This window comes from Stegostoma tigrinum, chromosome 3 (genome assembly GCF_030684315.1).
Source record: "Stegostoma tigrinum isolate sSteTig4 chromosome 3, sSteTig4.hap1, whole genome shotgun sequence".
NCBI lineage: Eukaryota > Metazoa > Chordata > Chondrichthyes > Orectolobiformes > Stegostomatidae > Stegostoma > Stegostoma tigrinum.
The window spans coordinates 48008614-48035154 of record NC_081356.1 but is presented as its reverse complement, the minus strand read 5'-3'; the positions used below and the strand labels follow the sequence as shown (position 1 = coordinate 48035154).

At 41.6% G+C, this 26541-nt stretch overlaps 1 protein-coding gene across 14 annotated transcripts in view; it reads left to right on the top strand.

The window, feature by feature from the left end:
- Positions 1–26541, top strand: part of LOC125451225 (nuclear factor 1 B-type-like) — a 683573-nt gene that overhangs the window by 429612 nt on the left and 227420 nt on the right. The window contains exon 2 of one of the 14 annotated variants that reach the window (XM_059644589.1): positions 1381–1465. The exons of the other annotated variants lie outside the window; for them this stretch is intronic. Coding sequence (XP_059500572.1) covers positions 1450–1465 — 16 coding nt within the window. The 5' untranslated portion in view covers positions 1381–1449. The remainder of the gene's footprint in view (positions 1–1380; positions 1466–26541) is intronic. 14 annotated transcript variants of the gene reach the window in all.

Genomic DNA, 26541 nt, shown 5'->3' with positions numbered 1-26541 from the left:
TTCCCTGCAACCGCAGGAAGTGCTACACCTGCCCCCATTTCTCCTCCCTCACCCCCATCCCAAGCCTCAAGATGACATTCCACCTCAAGCAGATGTTCACCTGCACATCTGCCGATGTGGTATACTGCATCCACTGTACCCGTTGTGGTGTCCTCTACATTGGGGAAATCAAGCGGAGGCTTGGGGACCACTTTGCAGAACACCTACGTTCGGTTCGCAATAAACAAGTGCACCTCCCAGTCTTGAACCATTTCAACCTCCCCTCCCATTCCTTAGATGACATCCATCCTGGGCCTCCTGCAATGCCACAACGATGCCACCCAAAGATTGCAGGAATAGCAACTCATATGTGGTTTGGGAAACCTACAGCCCAATATTATCAATGTGGATTTCACAAGCTTCAAAATCACCCCTCCCCCCACTGCATCCCAAATCCAGCCCAGCTCGTCTCCACCTCCCTAATCTGTTCTTCCTCTCATGTATCCCCTCCTCTCACCTCAAGCCGCACCTCCATTTCCTACGTACTAACCTCATTCCGCCCACTTGACCTGTCCATCCTCCCCGGACTGACCTATCTCCTCCCTACCTCCCCACCTAATTCACCTCTACTGTCTCCATCCCCGCCTCTTTAACTTGTCTGTCTCATCTCCACCTATCTTCTCCTCTATCCATCTTCGATCCGCCTCCCCCTCTGTCCCTATTTATTTCAGAACCCTCTCCCCCTCCCCCTTTCCTGATGAAATGTCTAGACCCGAAACGTGAGCATTTGTACTCCTAAGATGCTGCTTGGCCTGCCGTGTTCATCCAGCTCCACACTTTGTTATCTCTGCAAGCCAGTTGTTTGCTTTCCTAAATTCCAAATTACTTCAGACAAATGTTTTGCACTGCGTTTTTGTTTAGTTATGTTATTTATTCAGCCAAATAATATTGCTGACTGATTCAAACTAATCGAGAACCAAATCGATTTGCATAACAACGCATAGAAAAGTACAGCACAGTACAGGCCCTTCGGCCCGTGATGTTGTGCCGTGAAATAATCCTAATGTCTTGTAATATGGAACAAAAACAAAGTTGCTGGAAAAGCTCAGCAGGTCTGGAAGCATCTGTGAAGGAAAAAAAAGAGTTAGCATTTTGGGTCAAGGGTCACTAGATCCGAAATGTTAACTCTGTTTTTTCCTCCACTGATGCTGCCAGACCTGCTGAGCTTTTCCAGCAACTTTGTTTTTGTTCCTGATTTACAGCATCCGCAGTTCTTCTGGTTTTTATTTTGTCTTGTAATATGATTTCCCCAAGTGTCATCATAAAATAGAGAAGTGAATTTTGTTGAGTAATGGAATACTTTCAGAATCCTATCTTGTTTTGCTGTTTTCTTTCTTTTAGTTATCTTAGACTTCCATTGTGTTTGGAGCTAAGGACCTCAGAACAAAGGGTGACCTGGCTTCTCGTTTGATGCTCTGTAAATCTGGTAAGATATTGTACAGAGCTGGAGTCTCACATAAGTACAGGGGTAGTTTATTCAACCCCTTGGACTGTTCTGTCTTTCCAACAAATCACAATTAACCACCAATCCTCTGCAATTGTTTCCCCCACTTTTCTTATAGCCCTTGATGTTATTAATATCTTGAATTCTATTGATCTCATTCTTGAACATAGTTGAGCTTCTCTGGGATAGAGAATTCTAAAGATACAACACTGCCTGAGCTTAAACATGCCTCCAATCTCGTTACGTGGCCGATCTGAACTTATGTTCTAATTCTGAGCCTGTGTTTCTGGTTTTAAACTCAGCAGCCAAGGGAAACAGCCTATCCACATCCTGTCAGACTGTAAGAATTCCAGAAGCTCCAAAGAGATCATCTAATTTTTCCAAGCTCAAGAGAATGCAGGCCTACTTTCGTTAATCTTTCCTCATAACACAATCACATTCGGGAGTATAATCAAAGAGTTTGTGAATAATTGTCATTGTTTAGTTGACCTATGGCGTCAGATGTGTGTAACTTGACTGGCAGATTTCCCCACAATTAACAGTACAAGTTGTTTTAGTTTGATATTAATGGAGCAGATGGGAGATGAAGAGAATTTATTCTAACATTTTGGAATCCATGTCCTGACGGTTAGATTTAGATTTATTTATTTGTCACTTGCACTATATATAGGATTGCATAAGTACAGCGATAAGTGCACAAAGTTGCCATTCACTGATGTCCACTTGGTTACAAAAACAAAACAGAATTAAAAGATTTAACAGAGCCAAATGGTAAGCAAGAAAACATAGTGCAGACCTCAGAGTCCGAAATCTCATCTCCACAATGGTGCAGGCATTGCTCCAATCATTAGGCTACCCTCGCTGCCTCAACAGCCCAACCTCGCTGCCGACAACTGTTGCCTCACTGGCCCACTATCAGCACTGGCTGCTGTTGCCTCACTGACCTGCTCTTGCTGCCACTGCCTCACTGTCCTGCCCACACTGCTGACATTGTTGCAGCCCACGCTCGATCTGCCATTGCTACAGGACATGGCTGGTGCATTCAACTTCAGCCACGCGGTTCCTGGTCATTACCCAACTCCTCCTTGACTCCTTAGGCAGGTAGCTAAAAGGGCAGGTGGTGGAGTTGCATGGAATTACTACAGAGAGGAGAGAGAAGAAGAAGAAATGATCTATTTAGACCGCTCTTTTCAAAGACCCAGCATAGACAGGATGGGAGAAATGGCCTCTGTCTGCGCTATTTGATTCTTTGAAGTATTGAATCTACAGAACAATAAATTAATAGAGGGATCATTTGAAAGTAAAATTTTGAAAAATATTCACTGTCAATAATTCACTATAATAATAAATTCAACTGAGTAGTCAGATAGGCCTAAAAGTAGATAAATCTACAGGGCCTAATTAAATGTATCCTAGGGATTTAATAAGGCAAAGGAAGAAATAGCAAGACTGCTGACAATAATTTTCAGTTCTCCTTTTGGCACAGGAGAGATGCTAGAGAACTGGCAGATAGCCAATGTAGAACTGTTAGTTAAGAGGGGAGTAAGGGAACAAGTAGGAAACAACTGGCTAATCAGTCTAACCGCAGTAGTGGAGAAACTACTGGAAGCAATTCTGAAGGAAAGAACAGGCAGGGATTAATCACGAACAATCAACATGATATTGTTGAGGGAAGGTAACGTAGGGCCAACTTGTTCAAAGAGGTGACCAGGTATGTAGATTAGCTTAATGCATTTGATATAGTTTGCTTGGCACTTCAGCAAGACTCTTGATAAGGTCCTGCATGGGAGACTGATAGCAAAGCTAAGAGTCCATGCGATTCAAAAAATTAGGCAAATTAGATCTAAAATTGGTTGAGTCACAAAAAGCAAAAGTTGATTCTTTAGTGTGTTTTTGTGACTGAATGCCTGTGTCCAGTGGGGTTCTGCAAGGATTAGTTTGGGGCCCTTGCTACTTGTGGTACTTGCAATTGATTCAAATTGAATAGTGAGGAAGATTGTCTTAGATTACAATGGGATATAGATGGGCTGGTCAAACAGACTGATCAGCAGCAAATGGAACTCAATCGGTATAAATGTGATAACTCTGGAAAGGATACAAAGGACATTTACCAGGATGTTGCTATGATAGAGCATTTGATGATGATTGAACACCTATTTAGGGTATAAACTGAAATAGCCACCGATGCTGTGAATCAGAAACAAAAACAGAAATTGCTGGTAATGCTCAGCAAGTCTGGGTGTATCAGTGGAGAAAAATGAGACGTTTTGTTGAGTGACCTTGTTCAGAACTGGTTGTGAGTTTTAAAGAAGGGCTGCTTAACTTGAAACATTAAGCATATTTGTACTATTTAGTAAAATTTCATAAAAATCTAGCATTTGCAGTGCTTTTCTTAGTTTTGCTTTTGGTTGCATTCAAGAAAGCAAAAAGAAAGCTGTAGAGGCAAAGTCAGATTGTCATGGAAGAGCATTGGTACAAAACCAAAGGAGTTTAGAAGTTGGTGTGTTTGCTTCGAAATGATACAGAGCTTTCAAATAAGTTATTTCAGCTTTTGGAGCACTATGTGCTGGAAAAGAGATATTGGTGACACCTGACTGGGGCACAAGACATTGTAGTATGAGAGTCAACATTGAAAACGAAAGATCAGCAAACAGCAGAACAGAAATAGAGTATTAGGTTTTTTGACTGCATATATTTAAAAGAAATAAATTAACAGACTGAGATTGAACCTGCATTTTATATGTACTGACAATAAATACTTTGTGCAAAAACTGCTAATTATTAAGAAAGAAATTGTTAATGGATATGTCACTCATCTGTTGTTTTCTGATTATTGTTGAAAAAATGTTACCTATTTTGTCCCCTTGTAAAATGATTACAGCAGAAAAAGACAAAGTTTAGTAAAACATCAAATATTGGATTTTTGTTCAATTCATTTGTGGGATGTGGGTGTCACTGGCTGGCCAGCATTTCTTGCCCACCCCTATTTGCCCTTAAGAAGGTGGTGGGGAGAATGTGTAACTCCACACAGACAGTCACCCAAGGGTAGAATTGAACCTGGGTCGCTGGCATCGTGAGGCAACAGTGCAAACTACCGTGGACCCTGACAAAGCCCAAGAAAGCTTGAATTAATTTCATGGTGGTCATGTATGAGTTATTATAAGTGCCTGTTTGGTTCAGTAAAATAATAAAATAAAAAAAGGAATGTGCAGTTTCTACCTGGCCTGGCTTAACTGTGACTCCAGACCCACAGCAAAGTGGTTGACTTTTAATTGCCTTTGAAATGGTCCAGCAAGCCCATCAGTTTAAGGATAATTAGAAGATGGAAAATGCATTCAAAAACAAACTTATATATTCTTTCTACAGCTAATCTATGGGGCAATAAATAACCTTCATTTACATGAGCTCTGATTTTAGCATGTAAGGGACTTTGATGAAGACCTTCAAGCTATCTGGTTCAATTCCACCCTCGGGTGACTGTGTTTGTAGAGTTTGCATATTCTCCCTGGGTCTGTGTGGGTTTCCCCTGGGTGCCCCTGTTTTCTCCCATGGTCCAAAGATGTAGGCAATGCTAAATTATCCATAGTGTCCAGAGATGTGTAGGTTAAGTGGACTAGCTATAGGAAATTCAAGGTTACAGGGAAAAGGTGGAGTGTGAGTTTAGGTGAGATCCTCTTCAGAGTGTTGGTGTGGACTTGATGGGCCAAATAGCCTACTTTCACGCTATAAGGAATCTATGATTCTATGGTGTATATCAATTTAAAGAATATCATAGCACTTTAGTCACTTTTTTCCCACGTGGTGGAAAATTAAGCATCCTTTCCAAAGATATTTGAAAATCAAGAAGTGAAAAGGAGGGGCGGGGGTGGAATGTAAGAAAAAGAATGACATGACAGAAAGAAAGGTTTCTGATCTGAAATCTTTCAAATCCTCTTGACTAGATAATTTAAATAAATGGAAGTGGAAATTAAGAAGTGACAGGATAGTTAATTTGGGGAAATTGCTGAAATCCATTATTAAGGATACTCAAATATTTAGCAAGTCATGATCAGGCAGAGACAACATGGCTTTGTGAAAGGAAAATTGTGTTTAATTAGGTTTTAGTGAGAAAGTAAAAAGCAAAGTGGATAAAACACTACATGTGGATCTGAGGTGTTGTATTTCCAGAAGGCAGTTAATAAGGCACCACATTTAAAATTAGTACTCAAGACAGAGGCTCAGAGTGTAGGTGGTTGACATATTAGCATGAACAGAAGATTGGTTAGCTATTGGAAAGTCTCTTTTAAGTTGACAATGAAGTATCAAGCAATGAGTGTTGGTTTCCAACTGTTAACAATGTATATATCAAAGACTTAGATCAAATGTATGGCTGATGACACCAACGTAGATAGGAAAGTAAGTCGTCAACAGAGGACTAGATAACTTGAAAAGGGACTTAAACAAGTTAACTCAGTAATGTCAGAGAGAATATAATGGGGGAGAATATGAGTTCATCGTTTTTTGGCAGGAAGAATTAAGCAAACAGTTTACTGTTTAAATTATGAGATTATGACTCTTGGATGTACAAAACGGTCAAATACAGAAGGTGTTGAAGAAACATATTGAATCCAGCATCGTCTATAAAGAGAGAAACAGAGTTAATGTGTAGAGTTCAGCATCTTCTCATTTATAATGTGGACACCTTTCATGATATCACTATTTAGTTCTCCAAGTTCTCTACCTTTTATGTCCTCATCCACAGTAAACACTAATGCGAAATATTTGTTTAGTATCTCACCCATCTCCTGCAATTCCACACATAGATGGCCTCACTAATCTTTAAGGTGCTCTATTGGCTGGCCAACAGAAGACAGCGAGTGGTAGTAGAAGGAAAATATTCTGCCTGGAAGTCAGTGGTGAGTGGGGTTCCACAGGGCTCTGTCCTTGGGCCTCTACTGTTTGTAATTTTTATTAATGACTTGGATGAGGGGATTGAAGGATGGGTCAGCAAGTTTGCAGACGACACAAAGGTCGGAGGTGTCGTTGACAGTGTAGAGGGCTGTTGTAGGCTGCAGCGGGACATTGACAGGATGCAGAGATGGGCTGAGAGGTGGCAGATGGAGTTCAACCTGGATAAATGCGAGGTGATGCATTTTGGAAGGTCGAATTTGAAAGCTGAGTACAGGATTAAGGATAGGATTCTTGGCAGCATGGAGGAACAGAGGGATCTTGGTGTGCAGATACATAGATCCCTTAAAATGGCCACCCAAGTGGACAGGGTTGTTAAGAAAGCATATGGTGTTTTGGCTTTCATTAACAGGGGGATTGAGTTAAAGAGTCGTGAGATCTTGTCGCAGCTCTATAAAACTTTGGTTAGACCGCACTTGGAATACTGCGTCCAGTCCTGGTCGCCGTATTATAGGAAAGATGTGGATGCTTTGGAGAGGGTTCAGAGGAGGTTTACCAGGATGCTGCCTGGACTGGAGGGCTTATCTTATGAAGAGAGGTTGACTGAGCTTGGACTTTTTTCATTGGAGAAAAGGAGGAGGAGAGGGGACCTAATTGAGGTATACAAGATAATGAGAGGCATAGATAGAGTTGATAGCCAGAGACTATTTCCCAGGGCAGAAATGGCTAGCACGAGGGGTCATAGTTTTAAGCTGGTTGGTGGAAAGTATAGAGGGGATGTCAGAGGCAGGTTCTTTACGCAGAGAGTTGTGAGAGCATGGAATGCGTTGCCAGCAGCAGTTGTGGAAGCAAGGTCATGGGGTCATTTAAGAGACTGCTGGACATGTATATGGTCACACAAATTTGAGGGTGCATACATGAGGATCAATGGTCAGCACAACATTGTGGGCTGAAGGGCCTGTTCTGTGCTGTACTGTTCTATGTTCTATGTTCTATTATGTTAGCATTTCCATCCTAGGCCTGTTGCAGTGGTCCAACAAAGTTCAACACAACCTGAAAGAACAACATCTCATTTTTTACAATGGCACTTTGTAGTGTTCAGAACTCAACATTGAGTTTAACAACATTAAAGCATGAAGATTGCCACTCCATTTTGACAGTGCAGCCATCGCACAGTGAGTAGCAGGCCCAGGCATGGCTGCTGCTCATGTTTTCAAGGGTGCCGAGTGATGCTGTCCAGCCTCTTGCAAGCTTTCAAGCTAATTAGGCCATTTGTACTTGAAAATTCCAGGTTAAGACTTGGCATAAAACCGTCTTCACTCATCAAGTTATGATGAAAGATTTATGAGAATGGCTCCAAGCATAAGGGAATGTTAGGTCTGTCAAGATTAGCAAAGTTCAAAGTTTTTCATGAAAAAGTGGAAGCTAAGAGGAGATTTTGTGCAAGTTTTCCAAATTATGAAGAGTCTGGTCATAGTAACAATGGAGAAACTGTTCCCCACTCTCTTCCATCTTTGCTTTCAATTCTTATTCGTGTACCCACCCATCTATCCAAATACCTTATGAATATCATAACCATACCCACCTCCACCACCTTCTCTGGCAGCTCGTTCCGTATATGCACCACCCTCTGCGTGGAAAAAGTTGCCCCTCAGGTCCCTTTCAAGTCTTTCCCCTCTTAACTTAAAGGTATGTCCTCTAGTTTTGGACTACCTTTCCATGGGAAAATGACCTTGGCTATTCACCCTATCCATGTCCTTCATGATTTTATAAACCTCTATGGGGGCTATAAAACCTCAGCCTCTGATGCTCCAGGAAAAAAGCCCCAGCCTCCTTAGCTCTTGCTGCAACTCAAACCCTCCAATCCTGCATGTTTTTGAACTTGAATCACATTAAGTTAGTATTCAGATATAATAAGTAATTATGAAGACAAGTAGAATATCATTGTTTATAGAGGGAATGTAGTATAAAAGTAAAAGAAGTGTTGCCATGAAAATATAGAGTCTTACTGAGATTACATCTTGTCTATTTGACACTTTTCTTTCAGTCAGAGGCTGGGATGAAATTCTGCAACATCTAGTCCAGAACATATGAGGCAGCATCCAGAAATTCAGGGGCTACACCCAACAGTGCAAGTCCCAGGCAGCTAGTCGTCCAGTGCAGCCATCACATAGTGAGTGGCAGGCCCAGGCATGGCTGCTGCTCCTGTTTTCAAGGGTGCCAAGTGATGCTGTCCAGCCTCTTGCAAGCTTTCAAGGTAATTAGGCCACTTGTACTTGAAAATTCCAGGTTAAGACTTGGCATAAAGTCATCTTCACTCAGCAAGTTATGATGAAAGATTTATGAGAATGGCTCCAAGCATAAGGGACTGTTAGGCCTGTCAAGATTAGCAAAGTTCAAAGTTTTTCCTTGAAAAAGTGGAAGCTAAGAGGAGATTTTGTACAAGCTTTCCAAAGTATGAGGAGTCTGGCCACAATAGATAAGGAGAAACTGTTCCCCACTCGTGAAAGGAGCAAGAACATGAAGAAACATATTTAATATAATGGTAAAAACAGCAAAAGCATGAGACAAGAATATACCAAGTTATAAGAAGGTGGGAAAATGGCATGAAGTGTATTGCTCATGCAAAGGGCCAAACAGTTGTGATGAGCTAAATAGCCTCATGTCATAGTGTAGCAAATCTGGCATGCTATACCTGAAAAGATCAACCTGTTTCTTATGAATAATTTTAATGGGGATTTCGGCAGGTATTTGAAGTGCAAATCTTCCAGATTCAGGGAAAAAGTGGGAGTGTGTGACTCAGCACACCCTTTCTTTTGTTGGATGATGGGCCAAATGTCTTTTATCTGTGCTGTCTTTTTCTATGATCCAATGATCTATTGTAATTGATCTTCCTGAGATTTTTAAGTTGAATCACAGTTTGAGTAGTAAGTAATTGCTATTCGTATTTTCTTTGCTGACAGCTTGTGCATTGTGATCGTTTGTATTATCCCTTAATACAAGAACTTCTGCTCGGTCATAGAGCTGGCTTTTCTGTTGAGCATGGAAGCTACTGTTTCTTCGGTAGTTGAACAATTAACAACTGAATACTCCAGAGGGAAAAAAAATCCTTCCGATAGCTCAAGGAGTGTATTAATGCTGGTAGATATGGAATACTTGGTAGGAATGTTTAATTATATTTGATTCTTGAGAGTGAGATTTTTAAGCATGACTTCATCACCTTTGAGTGGCATGGTGGCTCAGTGGTTGGTACTGCTGTCTCAAGGCACCAGGACCTACGTTCAAGTTCAGCCTTGGTCAGTTGTCTGTGTGGAGACTACATGTTCTCCCTGTGTCTGTATGGATTTTCTGTGGGTGACCCAGTTTCCTCGCACTGTCCAAAGATGTACAGTTAAAGTGGATTGGATATGCTAAATTGCCCTAATTTTAATGAGACAGGCTGACCCAAAATTACACTCTAAAATCATTGGAAATCTTGCAATGTACACACATCCTTTCCAGCTGAGATCATCCAGTCAAGATGCACCATTTTTAGTCTAGAACAAATCTGTATCTCTAGGGTTACACCAAAGTTCCTTTACTTTTCTGCTGGGTGATCCGATCCATTAAAAGGTGATTTAAATTCTTGCTTAGTTGACTGCCAAATCTGATGCTCAGCCTCAGAATCTGTGATAGTGTAATTCTTGAAGTTTGTATTTGAAATATGTCTTTTGTATGTTGTTCCTCAGCATGGACACAAATTCTGCAAGAAGTGTTGAAATTTATCATTCCTTGTTTGCTTCATTCATTTTGTCCCCCATTGTTATTCATTGGGCCATGTGCAGTTTTGTTGCCGTAGATTGGCAGAGAGATACAAGGAGTTGCATCAAAATCTGCTAAAGGTTGTGAGATCATAAAGTGCAGCAGCAGAAATGGGTCATTTGGCTCATGAAGTCTGCACATCATGTAGTGAAATCATGATTGATCTGATGATTCTACTTTCCTGCCTTTTTTCCATAAACTTTGATTCATCACTGCTTAGAAATCTATTTTAGTCTTGAATATACTAATAAACCAGTGCAAATAGCCCTCTGTGTTAAAGAACTCACTGGTCCTAGACTGAGCTACAAGGCGAAACAACCTTTCCATATCTACTCTGTCAGGTTCTATAACAATTTCATATCCTTTAATAATGTCACCCCCTATTCTTCTGTATCCCAATGAGCACAGGCCAAACTTACTCACCTCTCTTCATAAGAAAATCCCTCATACTCTGCTATCAGGCCAGTGAACCTTCTCTGGACTGCCCCCAGTGCTAGCATATTTTGCCTAAGATAAGGGGTCCAGATTGTTCACAGTATTCTAGGTGTGGTCTGACAAGTGCCTTGTATAGTTTTAGCAAAACTTGTCTACTTCTATTCTCCATTCCCTTTGAAATAAAGGCCAGCATTCTATTTGTCTTCCTCAACTTTTGAGCTGAACCTGGATATTAAATTTTTGAAGGATTTCCAAATCCATCTCTTCTATAGCTTTCAGCAGTCCTTCTCTATTTAAATAATATTCAGCTCCTCTATTCATCCTGCCAAATCAAATAACTTTAAATTTCACACATTATATTCCATTTGCTAAGTTTTTGCCCACTCATTTAACCCATTTGTATCCCTCTTTATTTGGGTGACTGAGGATTGTTTACTTTATGATCTTTTCCACCCTGACAAATGGCTTTACTTCACAGTTCCCACTGGCGGCCCAGCCAAGATATAAGACCATAAGACATAGGAGTGGAAGTAAGGCCATTCGGCCCATCAAGTCCACTCCGCCATTTAAATCATGGCTGATGGGCATTTCAACACCACTTCCCTGCACTCTCCCCGTAGCCCTTGATTCCTTCTGAGATCAAGAATTTGTCGATCTCTGCCTTGAAGGCATCCAACGTCCTGGCCGCCACTGCACTCTGCGGCAATGAATTCCACAAGCCCCACCACTCTCTGGCTGAAGAAATGTCGTCTCATTTCAGTTTTGAATTTACCCCCTCTAATTTTAAGGCTGTGCCCACGGGTCTTAGTCTCCTAGTGTCCACCCCTTCTAAACCATACATTATCTTGTAAGTTTCTATTTGATCTCCCCACAACCTTCTAAGCTCTAATGAGTACAAATGTATAAATGAGTACAATATGAAACACACCACTTGGGAAAAGTAAAAACTCCCTTTGTATAAACTGTTTCATGTGAAGTCCAGTGTAAAACTAATCTGATCAGTGGGTTTGCTGACATTTGTGTGCAGATATCTCAGAAGGAAAACTTGACAATTAACACTCATTAGTGTAATGTACAAATGCCTGCATTGGACATTGTGTCTGATTTCAGTGCTGGAATATGAAACTAGGGCCATTGTGTTTTGACAAGCAATGCTTTGTTTTTGGTAATCTGCCTATCCTGCTTCTTGATAGATGAGTGCAACTAACAAAAACAGCAAGTCAGTCGTGTGCAGCTTAAAATCACCAAAAAGCATTTTGTGTAATGTTTGACCAGTTTTTTTGTATTCACAGTGGTGCAGGTAGTAACCTTAGTAAAAACTTAGTACAGCAAAATTTGTCAAGGCAGTTTATAAAGAGGAGAGTGACTAAGTGCAGAAGTTATCTTATGATAGACTTATCGATTTAAAGTTTTGTCAAAGATCTGTAACTTAGGTTGTGGATGAGGTTATTGACAAAATGAACAAAAACAAGCCAGCTTGGCGAGCAAGTCAACAACCTCATAGACTTATTGAATTTGGGCTTGTTCAGAAGACTAGAATTGGTAGATTGCTGATGGCCAGTCGCAGTGGTGATAAGCATTGTTATACATAGAACATTACAGCAATACAGTACAGGCCCATCGGCCCTCGATGTTGTGCCGACCTGTCATACCGACCTGAAGCCCATCTAACCTACACTATTCAATGTACGTCCATATGCTTGTCCAATGGTGACTTAAATGTACTTAAAGTTGGCGAATCTGCTACCGTTGCAGGCAAAGCGTTCCATTCCCTTACTATTCTCTGAGTAAAGAATTGCAGGATAGGCTGCAGAACAGCAGGTAGGAGTTTCTAAGCATCAGATCATTGAAATCCATTCTCATTAATCAAGCTACTAAAACTTCAGTGGTTGCTCAATTGGTAAGAACTGATTTCCTCCAATATTGGGAACTACTGCCCAATATGCCGACTCTCTCAACAGAAATCTGGTTTCTGGCTGTGAACGATTAACTGGGGCATGAATCCGGTGTCTTGCTTCTGAAAGTACCAGTTTTTTTTAGCATGGAAAAGAAACAAAGCCACAGACAGTTATTTTTAAATGAGAATGAGGATATTGCTGGGAACATGAGTTCTATATTACAGCAAATGTCAATTTTTCATACTTAGTTGTCATGGAGAAAGGACACCACCATATTGTTAGAACTCACTATATCAAGGGCTAGCTTAATTCATATACCATTATTCACTAAGAGAAAGGTCATAACTGTTCCACTGTGAAAACTTCCTATTATTCTCATTTCCCCACGATTGTAGCTACCCATTGCAGGAATGTGACAAAATGGCTGCCTGTGTTTTTTTTAATTGACAAGATGTTGGAAGAAAGTTGTCGTTGATGTAGCATTTCATATTGCTCAAGTCATGGCCTTCACAAACAGACAACAAAATGCCCCTGAGTCTTAGTAAGTTGATGGAGCTAAAATGCAGACTATAAAGCCCTGATCAGACAACTCAGATGAAAACCATTTAATATGAAATTTCCGATTTTTATGTGAAAGAGAAAGATTGACCCACCTTAGATGAGGCCCTTTTAATAATTAAAATTACGCATTGAGTAGACACATGCATTTGGACAATAATATTAGTTTTAACGTGTTAGAAACTGGAAATTTTTGTTCGATTTCTGTAGGCAGTCAGCCTTATACACAGAGACTAGTTTTGACAAACACCCTTGGAGAACGTTGACAAGAGTACCAGTAAGCAACCAGTAAATGTCAAGGTAGAGCCATATAAATTGGTATTGGAATGCGGGCCATAAGATTTAAGACCACAAGGACAGGTGATGGGGATCTGGAAAACATCACAAGATGATAAGAGGACCTAAGGTGGGTCATGAGTCTGTGGAATTCCCTGCCCAGTGAAGCTGTTGAAGCTACCTTGCTAGATTTGTTTAAGGCAACGCGAGATAAATTTTTGAATGGTAAAAGAATTAAGGGTTACGGTGGGCAGGTGGGTAAGTGGAGCGGAGTCTCAAAAAGATCAGCCATGATCTTATTGAATTGCGGGGCAGTCTCGAGGGGCCGGATGGCCTACTCCTGCTCCTATTTCTTATGATCTTATGTTCTTATGAAGTTGTCAGTTGCACATGTGTACTTCAGAGGGGATGTGGCAAGCAGTGATGACAATGTTGCATGTAACAACTGTAATGCAGTATGCATAAATATCCTGTACTTTATTGGGAAAGGTAGAGTGTCCTAGGTACCTCTCCCGTGCTGTGTGGTAAGGAGGTCCAAATAAAGATCAATTTATGTTACTGAGCACAGGACTCAGAATCCTCTTTAGATTCCTCTTCAACACTCACCATCAAATTGAAAAAAAATGGCTGCAACGACAGCATATATTTTGTTTTAAATTTAGATTATAATTTTCACATGAGCATTTGCCCCCCAAAAAATGATACTTCTAACAATCTAACACCACTTTCTCATTCCTAAATCTTGCAAAAGAAAAATGGCAATCCACGAAAGCCATTCAAAACATTTAATTTGACATACAAATAAAAAACAAACTTTTAATCTGTAGTTGGGTGGCACGGTGGCTCAGTGATTAGCACTGCAGCCTCACAGCACCAGGGACGCAGGTTCAATTCCAGCCTCAGGTAACTGTCTGTGCGGACTTTGCACATTCTCTCCGTGTCTGTTGGATTTCCTTCGGGTGCTCTGGTTTCCTCCCACAGTCCAAAGATGTGCAGGCTAGGTGGATCGGCCATGCTAAATTGCCCATAGTGTTCAGGTGTGTACAGGTTATAGGGGGTTGGGTCAGGGTGGGATGCTTCAAGGGGCGCTGTGGACTTGTTGGGCCAAAGGGCCTGTTTCCACACTGTAGGGAATCCAATCCAATATAAACTTATGAAAGAGAATTAATCCTTTAGTAGACACTTTAATTTTTCAATCAAACTGTCAATTGTCCAGGAACTCCTACTGAGTTAAGAAGAGCCATATAATTTAGGAGGAGGAGCATTTGATCCTTCGAGCCTGCTCCAGCCTTCAACATGTCCATGGGTGATCTGGTAGTGGTCTTAGTTCCACTTTATATCTGCATCTCATAACTCTTCACATGCTTGTCTAGCAAAAATCTGACACTGAATAATTAAAATTCTCCATATTCTACCCTCCACTATTTTCTGAAAAAAAGGCAACAACTCTAGCAATTCTATGAAAGGAAAAGACCTTCTTATTTCTATCTTAACAAGGAAACTTCTTATTCTTAAACTATGTTATTTAATTTTCATCTCCTCTACAAGAGGAAGCCTTGTCCTATTATCCACTATGTCAAGACTACTGAAGATCTTGTAACTTTCTAATTTTCTCAGCTTGGTACATAGAACATAAACATAGAACATTACAGCACAGTACAGGCCCTTCGGCCTTCGATGTTGTTCCGACCTGTCTTACCAATCTGAAGCCCATCTAACCTACACTATTCCATGTACATTCATATGCTTGTCCAATGATGACTTAAATGTACTTAAAGTTGGCGAATCTACTACTGTTGCAGGCAAAGCATTCCATTCCCTTACTACTCTCTGATAGTTCTTGAAACTCAGCCAAACATTTGAAACAACATAATGATTCAGGGTGGCATGGTGGCTCAGTGGTTAGCATTACTACCTCACTGCGCCAGGGATCTGGGTTCAATTCCACCCTTGGGCAACTGCCTGTGTGGAGTTTGCACATTCTGTCCATGTCTCTCTGGGTTTCCTCCAGTAGCTGTGGATTCCTCCCACTGTCCAAAGATGTGCAGGCTAGGTGGATTGGCCATGGTAAATTACCCAGAGTGTCCAGGGATGTCTGGGTTAGGTGGGATAGACGCTGGGAAATGCACGGGTAGGGGAATGAGTTGGGGTATGATGCTGTTCGGAGGGGTGGTGTGGACATGCTGGGCCAAAAGTCTGTTTCCGCACTGTAGAGATTCTATGATACGCCTGTGGAAAATTCCACCTAGAACCCTAATAAATCTACTGAACAGATGCTGCTGATTTTTTGTCCAAGTTGTAATAGATGGCTTATCAATTAAAATATTCCAGCAATGTTTAACTTTCACTGATGGCTGCATCTGCAGTTCTTACTATCTCTGGCTGCAACCTGTTCTTTTAAAGTTTAAAGAGATGATTTTTTAAAAAAATACAAATAACAACAGCTATAAGGATCTTATCTGTCCTTCAAGAGCATTAACATCTATTCCATCGTGCATGAGTCTTATCACATGACAGGTAAGACACATGAGCCAAACAAAATGGGGTCTGAATAGCCATGCTGAGGTTGGATTGCCCTTCTCTGAATCGTGTCCGGTCCCCTTCCCTTCACTGGCAAAAGTTGGATCTCTTGGGAATGGGGTCACAGCTTCCTTATTTGCTTGAAAGATGTTTTCTTTTGAACAATAAGTGGTTGTAGATTATGGTGTGATATTGGTTTTTGAACCAGTGCGCGTCCTCTTGGTAGCAAACTGAGCGACATTCTGTGACAAGACTGTCTTCAGCAGTCTGTTTGTTTGTGTGATGTCCAGAGAACAATTTGCTTGCACAGCACATTTGAACTTTCTTTAACTGTCTGTTATTAGACACATCAGGGAATGTTAGCTTTGTGACTGAATAGATCAGTAATTAACAAAAGCGGATGTGTGTTGGGAAGAGTATCAAACCTGAGCAATATACTGAACACAAGTTGTTTTCTCCTTGTTTCCCCCGAAAGTATCAAGGGAAATCAACACAGTATATTAGTAAAATACGGAACGTATTATTCCTCACAAGAGTGTAATGAAATGTACAGTAATACAACATCCGTTCTGTTACTTTGAGATTAAAGCTCTAATGGGATGGATGAATAACTAGCCATTTAGCCAAAAGACTCTGTTCTTATTCATTTGCATATTTTACAAATGTTTGAGAGATACAAGCTGTAAATTGTGTTTATATGCAAATCTGAGAAACATACAGTGGTGTGTTTAACTGAGAGATGGCTTTCAGTAAATTCCACCAGTATGTCAAATTGAACATTTAAAAATGTTATATACATTTACTATTCCAGACAAAAATGCTACACAGAAAAGTTGTCATTTTTACTTAATGCAAACAGATTCCACAGGGTGGCTGTTTTAATGCCAAAAAGTGGGAGATTGTGGATTGCGAAACGTGCAAAAGTCATAATGGGTAGACATGTACCCCAAAGTCTGAGCAGTTTAAGAGGTCGATTCACCACCTTTTCTGGGGCAATTAAGGATGTACAATAAATGCTGTCTTATCCAGTATCACCCACATCCTATGAATAAATTTGGAAAAGTTAAGAATCTGAATACTGATCCTAATTAATACTAACATAGAGTCTGCTCACATCCAGTTCTAACTGAGGGGAGGTCAGGTGAGTGACAAAGTGAACAACCAACTTTCTCAGGAGCTGAGTTGGTGTAATGAAAATTAAACATTATAATGAGGGTATGTGCCTCATATTTACTTGCGCAGTTAACTGCCTTTTTAAATCAAAGCTTAGTTTCACTGTTCAGAACCTCAAGTATTCCACCAACTGATGGGAGATGAGGACTGCTAGATCCATGCTCTAAGCACCTATCTCAGTACACCTTTCTGATCTCCCCTGAGTTTCTTTTGACTCTGATCACACATTGCCAGTGCAGTCTCTGCTCGTTCCTCTCAGCAAAAAAAAGACTCCATCAAGTTCTGACGTTAGATTGAACTGGAGCTTCAGGAAACCCAGGTTCCATATCCAGACTGTACCCTCTCCACCAGAGCAATGTAGCCAGCTTTACATTTACAGTTATTTTCAGTGTCACAAAGATCTCAGTTAACCTTTTTTTGCTTCATGTAGACATATCTGATAGACTCTGGCATAGAGACCAATCTGTCTATCTTTGCTTGTCAAAAGAGAGTGATTTAGCCTAACCCCATTTTTCAGATTCTAGTTCATAACCCTGCAGATTACAATGCTATTCAACAATATCCACTATTGCACTCATAGCACTCTTAATTAACAGAGCTACTACACTGCCCTTTCATTATTGAAGTCATATATTTTGTTACACATTTATATTTCATGTCTTCAAAGCTGTCAATTTACCATTTCTGCAAACTTTGACCTTATCGGCTCGTTTACTATTAAATTGTCACACTGTGGTTATCGTAACCAAATTACTACCCTGTTCAATTATCTTGTTTACCTTTTTACTTACCGCATCACCCTTATATGATCCCTTCCATTAATTAATGGTCTCTCAACTGTCCTCGTTATATGTCTCACCAGAACTCTTGTTCCAACATGGTCCCAAAGGAACAGTTCTCATTTTCCTTCGTACTTTTGGCACTACCCCATCGATTTTAAAAAACAGACCCCCTCACCAGTCTTTGAGCTATGCATTAAGCTCTTTAATCTTATTTACACAATATCAATTTGCTTGTGGCTGAGCTAATAAACCAGCAATCTTTAATTTAGCCCCAGGTACTCATAGTCGCCAAACACAAGCTCTTTCATGGTCCTATCTATGTTGTGATATCTACGTGAGCTACAACTGGATCTTCTGCTCTCATTCTCGCTTCAAGTTTCTTTCTTGCCTTGAGCAGCAGCCCTGAACCCTGATATCAGAAGAAAAACACAGCCTTTTGGGGTCACACTGTTGGGCTGCAGAAAACTGTGTCTGGGCTCCTGTCCTCAAGTACCACCATTCCTGTTTACTTCTCCCACTTGAATGACTTCCAGTACCATGGTGTCATGATCAATTCGCTTATCCACCCTTAAACACTTGTTGTCACCCATACAGGCTGCAAGAACCTTCAATGTTTTGGACAATTACAAGGCAGGTGAATTAAGAAGGGGAGCCAGCTCCCCCCTCCTCACTCCCTTCCCCCAGGAATTTGACAATTTCGATTATCCTACCTGGAACCATAACATCTGACAGAATGTCATCTAGGGTTTGGTCTTAATTTTGGGAAGGAGTTACAGAGTTTGACCCAGTAACTGCCCTGTCATCTTTAATTTGTTTAATTAATTAAATTCATAATAACATTCAAGTATTGTTTGTGGTTTAACCACTCCTGCTGTGACTAGGAAGTTTTAAGCTAAGAGCACACACAAACTAACACAAAACCAGCTTTATCAACTTCAATAACGTTACACGCCCTGAACGTGTCCGACATTTTTTGCTTAATTCTCTACACAGCATCAGTGAACTTATAGCAGTCTTGTTCCAACCTGAAAATACCTCAGTAGATATGCTTTTTTATGCTGTATTGTGTGTATTTTGCAAAATTTTGAGAAGGTTGTTAGTACATTTGCAGTCTGTAGAAAATTACCTACCTTTATTTATCTATTGAGCTTTTCTCTTCAATCTTCACTCCTGTTTATTCTTATGCATTCCTTCCACCTGCTTTTTACGTCTTTTTGGTGTTCATACTCAATTCATTTTATAAATTTTCAGATTTTACTTGATTTACCATATTTTGCTGGGCATTTTCTGATTGTGGAAGTGGCTCGGTGTCATCATTGTATCACATCTTGTTACATGTTTCCTCCAAATTTTGCCAGTGAATAGTATGTTAAGACCCTCCTCTTCGCTTGAAACGTATCCACATGTTCCTCATCTAGTCTGATGCTCAGTTTTTATTCTCAATACAGACTTTGGATAAATCTCACCTTTCCTTGTCAGTGTCACATTTCAGCAGCATTCCTGTTATTTTGTGATGATAAATATGAGAAAATGAATCTATGAAGCATGAGCTAATATTTTTGTTTATTACTTGATATTTATTGAAGGTTTCTCTTTGATTAAATATTCCCTGTTCTGCTCCTACTCCAGCTTTAAATTTAGACTGCATTTCAGTAATGTCAATTGTCCTAACCCAAGGGCTACAGATGTGCAGGCATAATGTGAGATCCAGCTGTTTCAAGCATGCAATCTTCTGGCTGCCTCAATGGACAGATTTGGTACTGTCCTGGAGAGCCAGATCTGACACTGTCAGGGACTGCCCATACTCCAGATGTCCCTTACTCACAAGAAAGCAGGATGGGTCCAGGAGATATCCAGCAAGAAGAGGAGCCAACTACAGACCCCTCAGGAATCTCCCGTTAGGACACTAAAGAGGTAACTCCATCCTGCCTTTAAAGGCAGTGGCTCTTGCAGTCCCCTCCATCAAAGATTGAGACACTTGTCCCACCCATTCTCTAGCTATTTTCTTTTTCAATGCATATTTCTGCCAGTGACTTCTAGCTTTCACCTCTACATACTGGTGAGGACCAGATCGCCTTTCTGTTGGCCTTTTCCCATGAATAGGATGCTTCAAGGGGCAGTGTGGACTTGTTGGGCCAAAGGGCCTGTTTCTACACTGTAGGGAATCTAATCTAATCTAATCACAGGTCTCATATCTCCCCAGGATTCAGTCTCCCGCTGCAACCCGTCTGCATCAGCCTGCACCTGCCCACCTTCCCTCACCCATAGCTCCTTATGGTGAGGGAACTACCGTCCTCATTATCCCATTCCTATCCATATGTTGCTCTTACAAATATGCTTCCCCCCCCCTTCAAAGTTGTCCCCTTCTTCCAGTTGGCAGTAGCCAATCCCTATGAATAGCTTCTGGACTCCTTCCTGTAATTATCTTCGTTGCTCCACCGACCTTGCTTTCCCTGAGCTTCGTTTCCCCATGTTTCTCTGAATGAACCCAAACAACTGACCATGACTTGCCTCCTTGAGAGATCTATGTACTTTGCAGAATAGATGCTGAGAGGATGTTTCTCCCCATTTGGCAAATATTGAATAAGGGGGACAGTTTCAAAACAAGTAGTCTCCCATTTAAGGTGGAAATTGAGAGAAATTCCTTTTGGCGAAGGTAAGCTCCCCTGCAAACAACTTTAAAGAAATTCCTTTTCTCAAATGTGGTTAACCTTTGGAATTTTACGCAGAGGCCCAATCATTGAATATATTCATGGATGCGTTAGATAGATTTTCAACTCATAAGGATTATGGGGCAGGACTTACTGACTGAGCCTGGCTCTCAGCTCAATTTTAATCTTATCCTTGAACTTAATCCCTGTCTGGCCATACTTGTCCATGCCGTCCCTAATCTTTCAAACATTAAGATCTCTGTCCTCCTCCAAACTTTGCCTCTTTGTTGGTCTCCTAAATTTGTCAATTTTGCCTTTATTTGATGAAGTGCTGAAGCTCTAGACTTCCCTTCTTAAACCTCTTCAGATCTCTAACCCTCAGTCCTCTTCTAAGGTCATGTCGAAACTTAGCTATTTGGCCACGTTGTGAGTCATCTTTAGCAAATTGAGCTTCTTTGAAACTTAGCAGTTGCAAGGTGTCATGCATTCTGTATTGAAGACATTATGTAGATGCAATTTGTTGTCATTTCTAAACATCATTTTAACAACCAGATGTTGAGATCAGTCCATTTTCTACTGGAAATTATTGTAAAGTTCCACCATGGAATGATTTCAGCTGAGACCAGAACTTGAGTGTGGAATTTTTTTCTGGTCTGTGGGTGTCAGTTACTGGCTAGAAAAACTTGCTGAACTGTGGAGAGCTAGGCAACAAGCACATTCTGTACTTGTCACATTAAAAAAATGCAGACACCCATGCTAAACTTACAATCTATTTTGTTTTGAAAGACTCAAAGGCGTCATTAATGGAATATTGTTTCTCAAGTCAGTCTTATGTGATCTTGACTGATCAGACAACCTGGTTCACTCATTTTCTTTGCTAAACAATTGGGATGATGCATATAATTAAACAGAGGAGAAACTGCATTTCCTATTCTGAAATAAAGAACAAAGATATCTTGAAGCTTTTGTTTGTCATGCAGTAATCAGAGCAATTTGCAAGAAATACCAGAGTAAAGGAAAGCAAAACTCCTACATTCTGTGAGAAAAACATGCTAATGATTAATATCATTGAAGCAGGCAGTGTCGCACACGTGTATGTACTCTCAGCGACATGTATTAATACATGTTCTAGGCAGACGAAAATAACACGATCACAAACTGTACCAGTTACAGCTGAGCAAAGTAGGTAAAAACCAGCTGGTTCATTTCTCAAGGTGATACCTTGGTCAATCGACGAAAACCTGCCTGGTTTAAATTTAAGCAAAGCTTGGCAGTTACTTATCATTTCATTGGTGCATACTGCATGACAATACATTCATTAATTAGACTTCACTTGCCAACCAATTAGCATGTTCTTCTCATACAGAATAAAGACATTGTTCTGCTGTACTTTGATATTTCTTGCAAATTGTCCTGACAAGTGCAAGACAAGAAGATTCAACAAAATGTGTGATAACAAGGTGTAGAGCTGGATGAACTCAACAGGCCAAGCAGCATCAGAGGAGCAGGAAAGCTGACATTTCGGGCCTAGACCCTTCTTCAGAAATGAGGGCGGGGAAGGGGATTCTGAAATAAATAGGGAGAGAGGGGGAGGCCGTTGGAAGATGGATAAAGAAGCAGATAGGTAGAGAGAAAACAGACCGGTCAAGGAGGCGGGGATGGAGCCAATAAAACTGAGTGTAGGTGGGGTGTTAGAGTGGGGGTTGGTCAGTCCAGGAAAGACAGACAGGTCAAGTAGGCGGGGATGAGGCTGGTAAGTAGGAGGTGGGGTGGGGATTGAGGTGGGAGGAGGGGATAGGTTTGAGAAAGGACAGACAGGTTAGGGAGGTGGGGACAAGCTGGACTAGTTTTGGGATGTGGTCGTGGGTGGGGAGATTTTGAAGCTTGTGACATCCACATTGATACCATTGGGCTCCAGGATTTCCAAGCAAAATATGAGGTGCTGTTCCTGCAACCTTCAGGTGGCATCGTTATGGCACTGGAGGAGGCCCAGCATGGACATGTCATCTAAGCAGTGGGAGGGGGAATTGAAGTAGTTCGTGACTGGGAGGTGCAGTTGTTTGTTGCGAACTGAGCGTAGGTGTTCAACAAAGCGGTCTCCAAACCTCTGCTTAGTTTTCCCGAAGTAGAGGAGGCCACATCAGGAGCAGCGTACGCTGTATACTACATCAGCAGATGTGCAGGTGAATATCTGTTTGATGAGGAAGGTTTTCATTTCTGAAGAAGTCTCCTTTATCTATCCTCCATCTGCTTCCCCCTCTCTCTTGATTTATTTCAGAATCATCTTCCCCTCCCCCATTTCTGAAGAAGTCTCCTTTATTCGAAGAACAAAGAACAAAGAAAATTACAGCACAGAAACAGGCGCTTCAGCCCTCCAAGCCTGTGCCAATCCAGATCCTCTATCTAAACTGTCGCCTCTTTTCCAAGGATCTGTATCCCTCTGCCCCCTGCCCATTCATGTATCTGTTTAGATACATCTTAAACAACGCTACTGTGCCCGCCTTAACCACCTGCTGGCAATGCATTCCAGGCTCCCACCACCCTCTGCGTAAAGAACTTTCCACGCATATCTCCTTTAAACTTTTCCCCTCTCATCTTGAAATCGTGACCCCTTGTAACTGAGTCTCCCACTCTGGAAAAAATCTTCTTGTTATCCACCCTGTCTATACCGCTCATGATTTTGTAGACTTCAATCAGATCCTCTCTCAACCTCTGTCTTTCTAATGTAAATAATCCTAATCTACTCAACCTGCCTTCATAGCCAGCACCCTCCATACCAGGCATCATCATGGTAACCCTCCTTTGTACACTCTCCAAAGCATCCACATCCTTTTTGGTAATGTGGCAATCAGAACTGTACACAGTATTCTAAATGTGGTTGAACCAAAGTCCTATTCAACTATAACATACCTGCCAACTTAGTACTCAATATCCCGTCCGATGAATGAAAGCATGCTGTAAGCATTCTTGACCACTCTATCAACCTGCCACCTTCAGGGTACAATGGACCTAAACATGCAGATGTCTCTGTGCATCAATTTTCCCCAGGGCTTTCCACTTACCGTATAGTTCGCTCTTGAATTAGATCTTCCAAAATGCACCTTCCATCTTCCATCTGCCTCTCCCTCTCTCTCTATTTATTTCAGAATCCCCTTCATCTCCCCCATTTCTGAAGAAATCTAGAAAACACTTGCTGTCACCCATCTTGCTGCAAAAATGCCATCCCCTATTCCCAATTCCTTCGCCTCCGCCGCATCTGCTCCCAAGATGAGGCATTCTACTCCCAGACATCCTAGATGTCCTCGTTTTTCAAGGACTGCAACTTCCCCTCTACAGTGGTCAAAAATGCCCTCGACCATGTCCCTCGCGTTTCCTGCAACTCATCCCTCACACCCCTTCCCCTATAACAACCAAAACAGAAATCCCTCGTCCTCACATACCACCCCACTAACCTCCAGATCTAATGCATCATCCTCCGGCACTTCTGCCACCTGCAATCTGAACCCACTACCAAAGCCCCATCAGCCCCACCACCTCTGGCACTTTTCCCTGCAACCGCAGGATGTGCTACACCTGCCCCTAATACCTCCCCCATCCCAGGCCCCAAGAAAACCTTCCACATCAAACAGATATTCACCTGAACATTTGCTAATGTGGTACACTGTATCCACTGTTCCCTATCTGGCCTCCTCTACATTGGGAAAACCAAGCGGAGGCATGGAGACTGCTTTGTGGAACACTCGATTCGCAACAAACGAATGCACCTCCCAGTCGAGAACCACTACAACTCCCCCTCCCACTCCTTGGATGACATTTCCGTCCTGGGCCTCCTCTAGTGTCACAACTGTGCCACCCGAAGGTTGCAGGAACAGCACCTCATATTTTGCTTGGAAATCCTGGAGCCCAATGGTATCAATGTGGACTTCACAAGCTTCAAAATCTCCCCATCCTTGACCTCATCCCAAAAACAGCCCAGCTCGTCCCCGCCTCCCTAACCTATTCGTCCTTTCTCCCACCTCAACCCCCACCCCCACCTCCCACCTACCAGCCTCATCCCTGCTTCCCTGACCTGTCCATCTTCCCCGGACAAACCAATCCCCACCCTAACTCTCCACCTACACTCAGTTTTATTGGCTCCATCCCCGCCTCCTTGACCTGTCCGTCTCCTCTCCACCTATCTGCTCCTTTATCCATCTTCCATCTGCCTGGCCCCCCCAACTTTGTATTTATCTCAGAATCCCCCTCCCCTCCCCCATTTCTGAAGAAGGGTCCAGACCTAAAAAGTCAGCTTTCCTGCTCCTCTGATGCTGCTTGGCCTGCTGTGTTCATCCAGCTGTGCACCTTGTTATCTCAGATTCTCCAGCATCAGCAGTTCCTACTATCTCAACAAATTATGAGTTTTTTTTAACAATACTTTAACTCTGTTCTACCAAATGACTATTTCCTGTTTGGTGATGAATGACACATGATCTATTTAAACAACTGTTGTGAGCTAACAACGCATGAACACTGAGGAGAACTAAGCTCAAAATAATTTATTTTTAAACTCTGTGGATGGTGATGCAAAGGAAGGTTATGGTGCTAAATATATAGTTAGAATAATTTATTGCCTTGGATGCACGTTATGAATAGAATAGTTGAATGCTAGATATCAACAACTTGAATATTACAAATATATTTATGTTGCATTCTTCATGTAAAGTAATGTTTCAGACCATCTTTGACACTGAATATTCGAGTTTAGGTCAGAGAAAATGAGCAGTGGTGAAAAGAAGAGGTAGGACAATTGGAGGACAATAGCGGCTTTTAAGAACATAATGTGTGACACAGATGCAGAAAAATGGCCTCCACTGAGTGTAGGAAACAGCTACTAATAGGAAGTTTGATCCGCAAATAGTAAGGATGCATGGCACAATACTTCAGCAAAGCTGTGTTAGTGTACAGCCATTTTTAATTATCATGTTCAGAAATATTATTACATACCTACGTGAATTATTTGCTGTTACATATATCTTGAAAGATACAGTGAAAAGTGTTTGGTTGCCACAATCTAGCGGCATTTTGAGTTACCAAAAGAATAAAAGAAAATTTCATAAATAGAGTTCATCCTCAGTACAAGGGGACTTCAAGCACAGCTCCAGGGTTTCTTCAAGATTTCTGCAAGGTGTCCTGGACCTCAAGGAGCCCCGCTCCGGGTGGAGTAACCAAAACCCTACCAAGAGTCCACGCACCACTGTAGATGACGATCCACCAAACACTTGCTCCAGGCCTATCACAGCCAGGATTCCCTGTTTTGGGCACTGCCACCACTGCAGCCAACCTACCAAGCACCATTGCAGCCAATGGACCACTGAGCACTGCCCAGTCGAGAACCACTCCCCCTCCCACTCCTTGGATGACAGTTCCATCCTGGGCCTCCTCCAGTGCCACAACGATGCCACCCAAAGGTTGCAGGGTTGGCAAGCAAAAAAGGACACAGAGCCTTTTTAAATGCTTTTTGGAATGGATGGCTGTGACTAGTGGTGTTCCACAGGGATCAGTGCTGGGACCTCTGCTGTTCATGATCTACATAAGTGATTTGGAGGAAAACATAGCTGGTTAAATTAAGTTTGCAGACAATGCAAAGATTAGTGGATTTGCCAATAGTGAGGAGGGCTGTCAGAGGGCACAACTGGACATAGATCAGTTGGAGACATGGGTAGAAAATGGCAGATGGAGTTTAATCTAGATAAATGTGAGGTGATGCATTTTGGAAGGTCAACCCCAGATGGAAATTATGTGGTGAATGGCAGAACGTTTAGGAGTATGGATATGCAGGGAGATCTGAGTGTTCACATCCACAGATTACTGAAGGTGGCAGCACACATAGTGAAGGTAGTAAAAAAGGCTTATAGCATGCTTGCCTTCATTGGAAGGGGCATTGAGTATAATGATAGATGAGGCATACTGCAGCTGTATAGAACTTTAGTTTGGCCACACGTGGAATATTGCATACAGTTCTTGTCACAACACCACCAGAAGGATGTAGATGCTTTGGACAGGGTACAGAAAAGATTTAGCAGGGTGTTGCCAGGTCT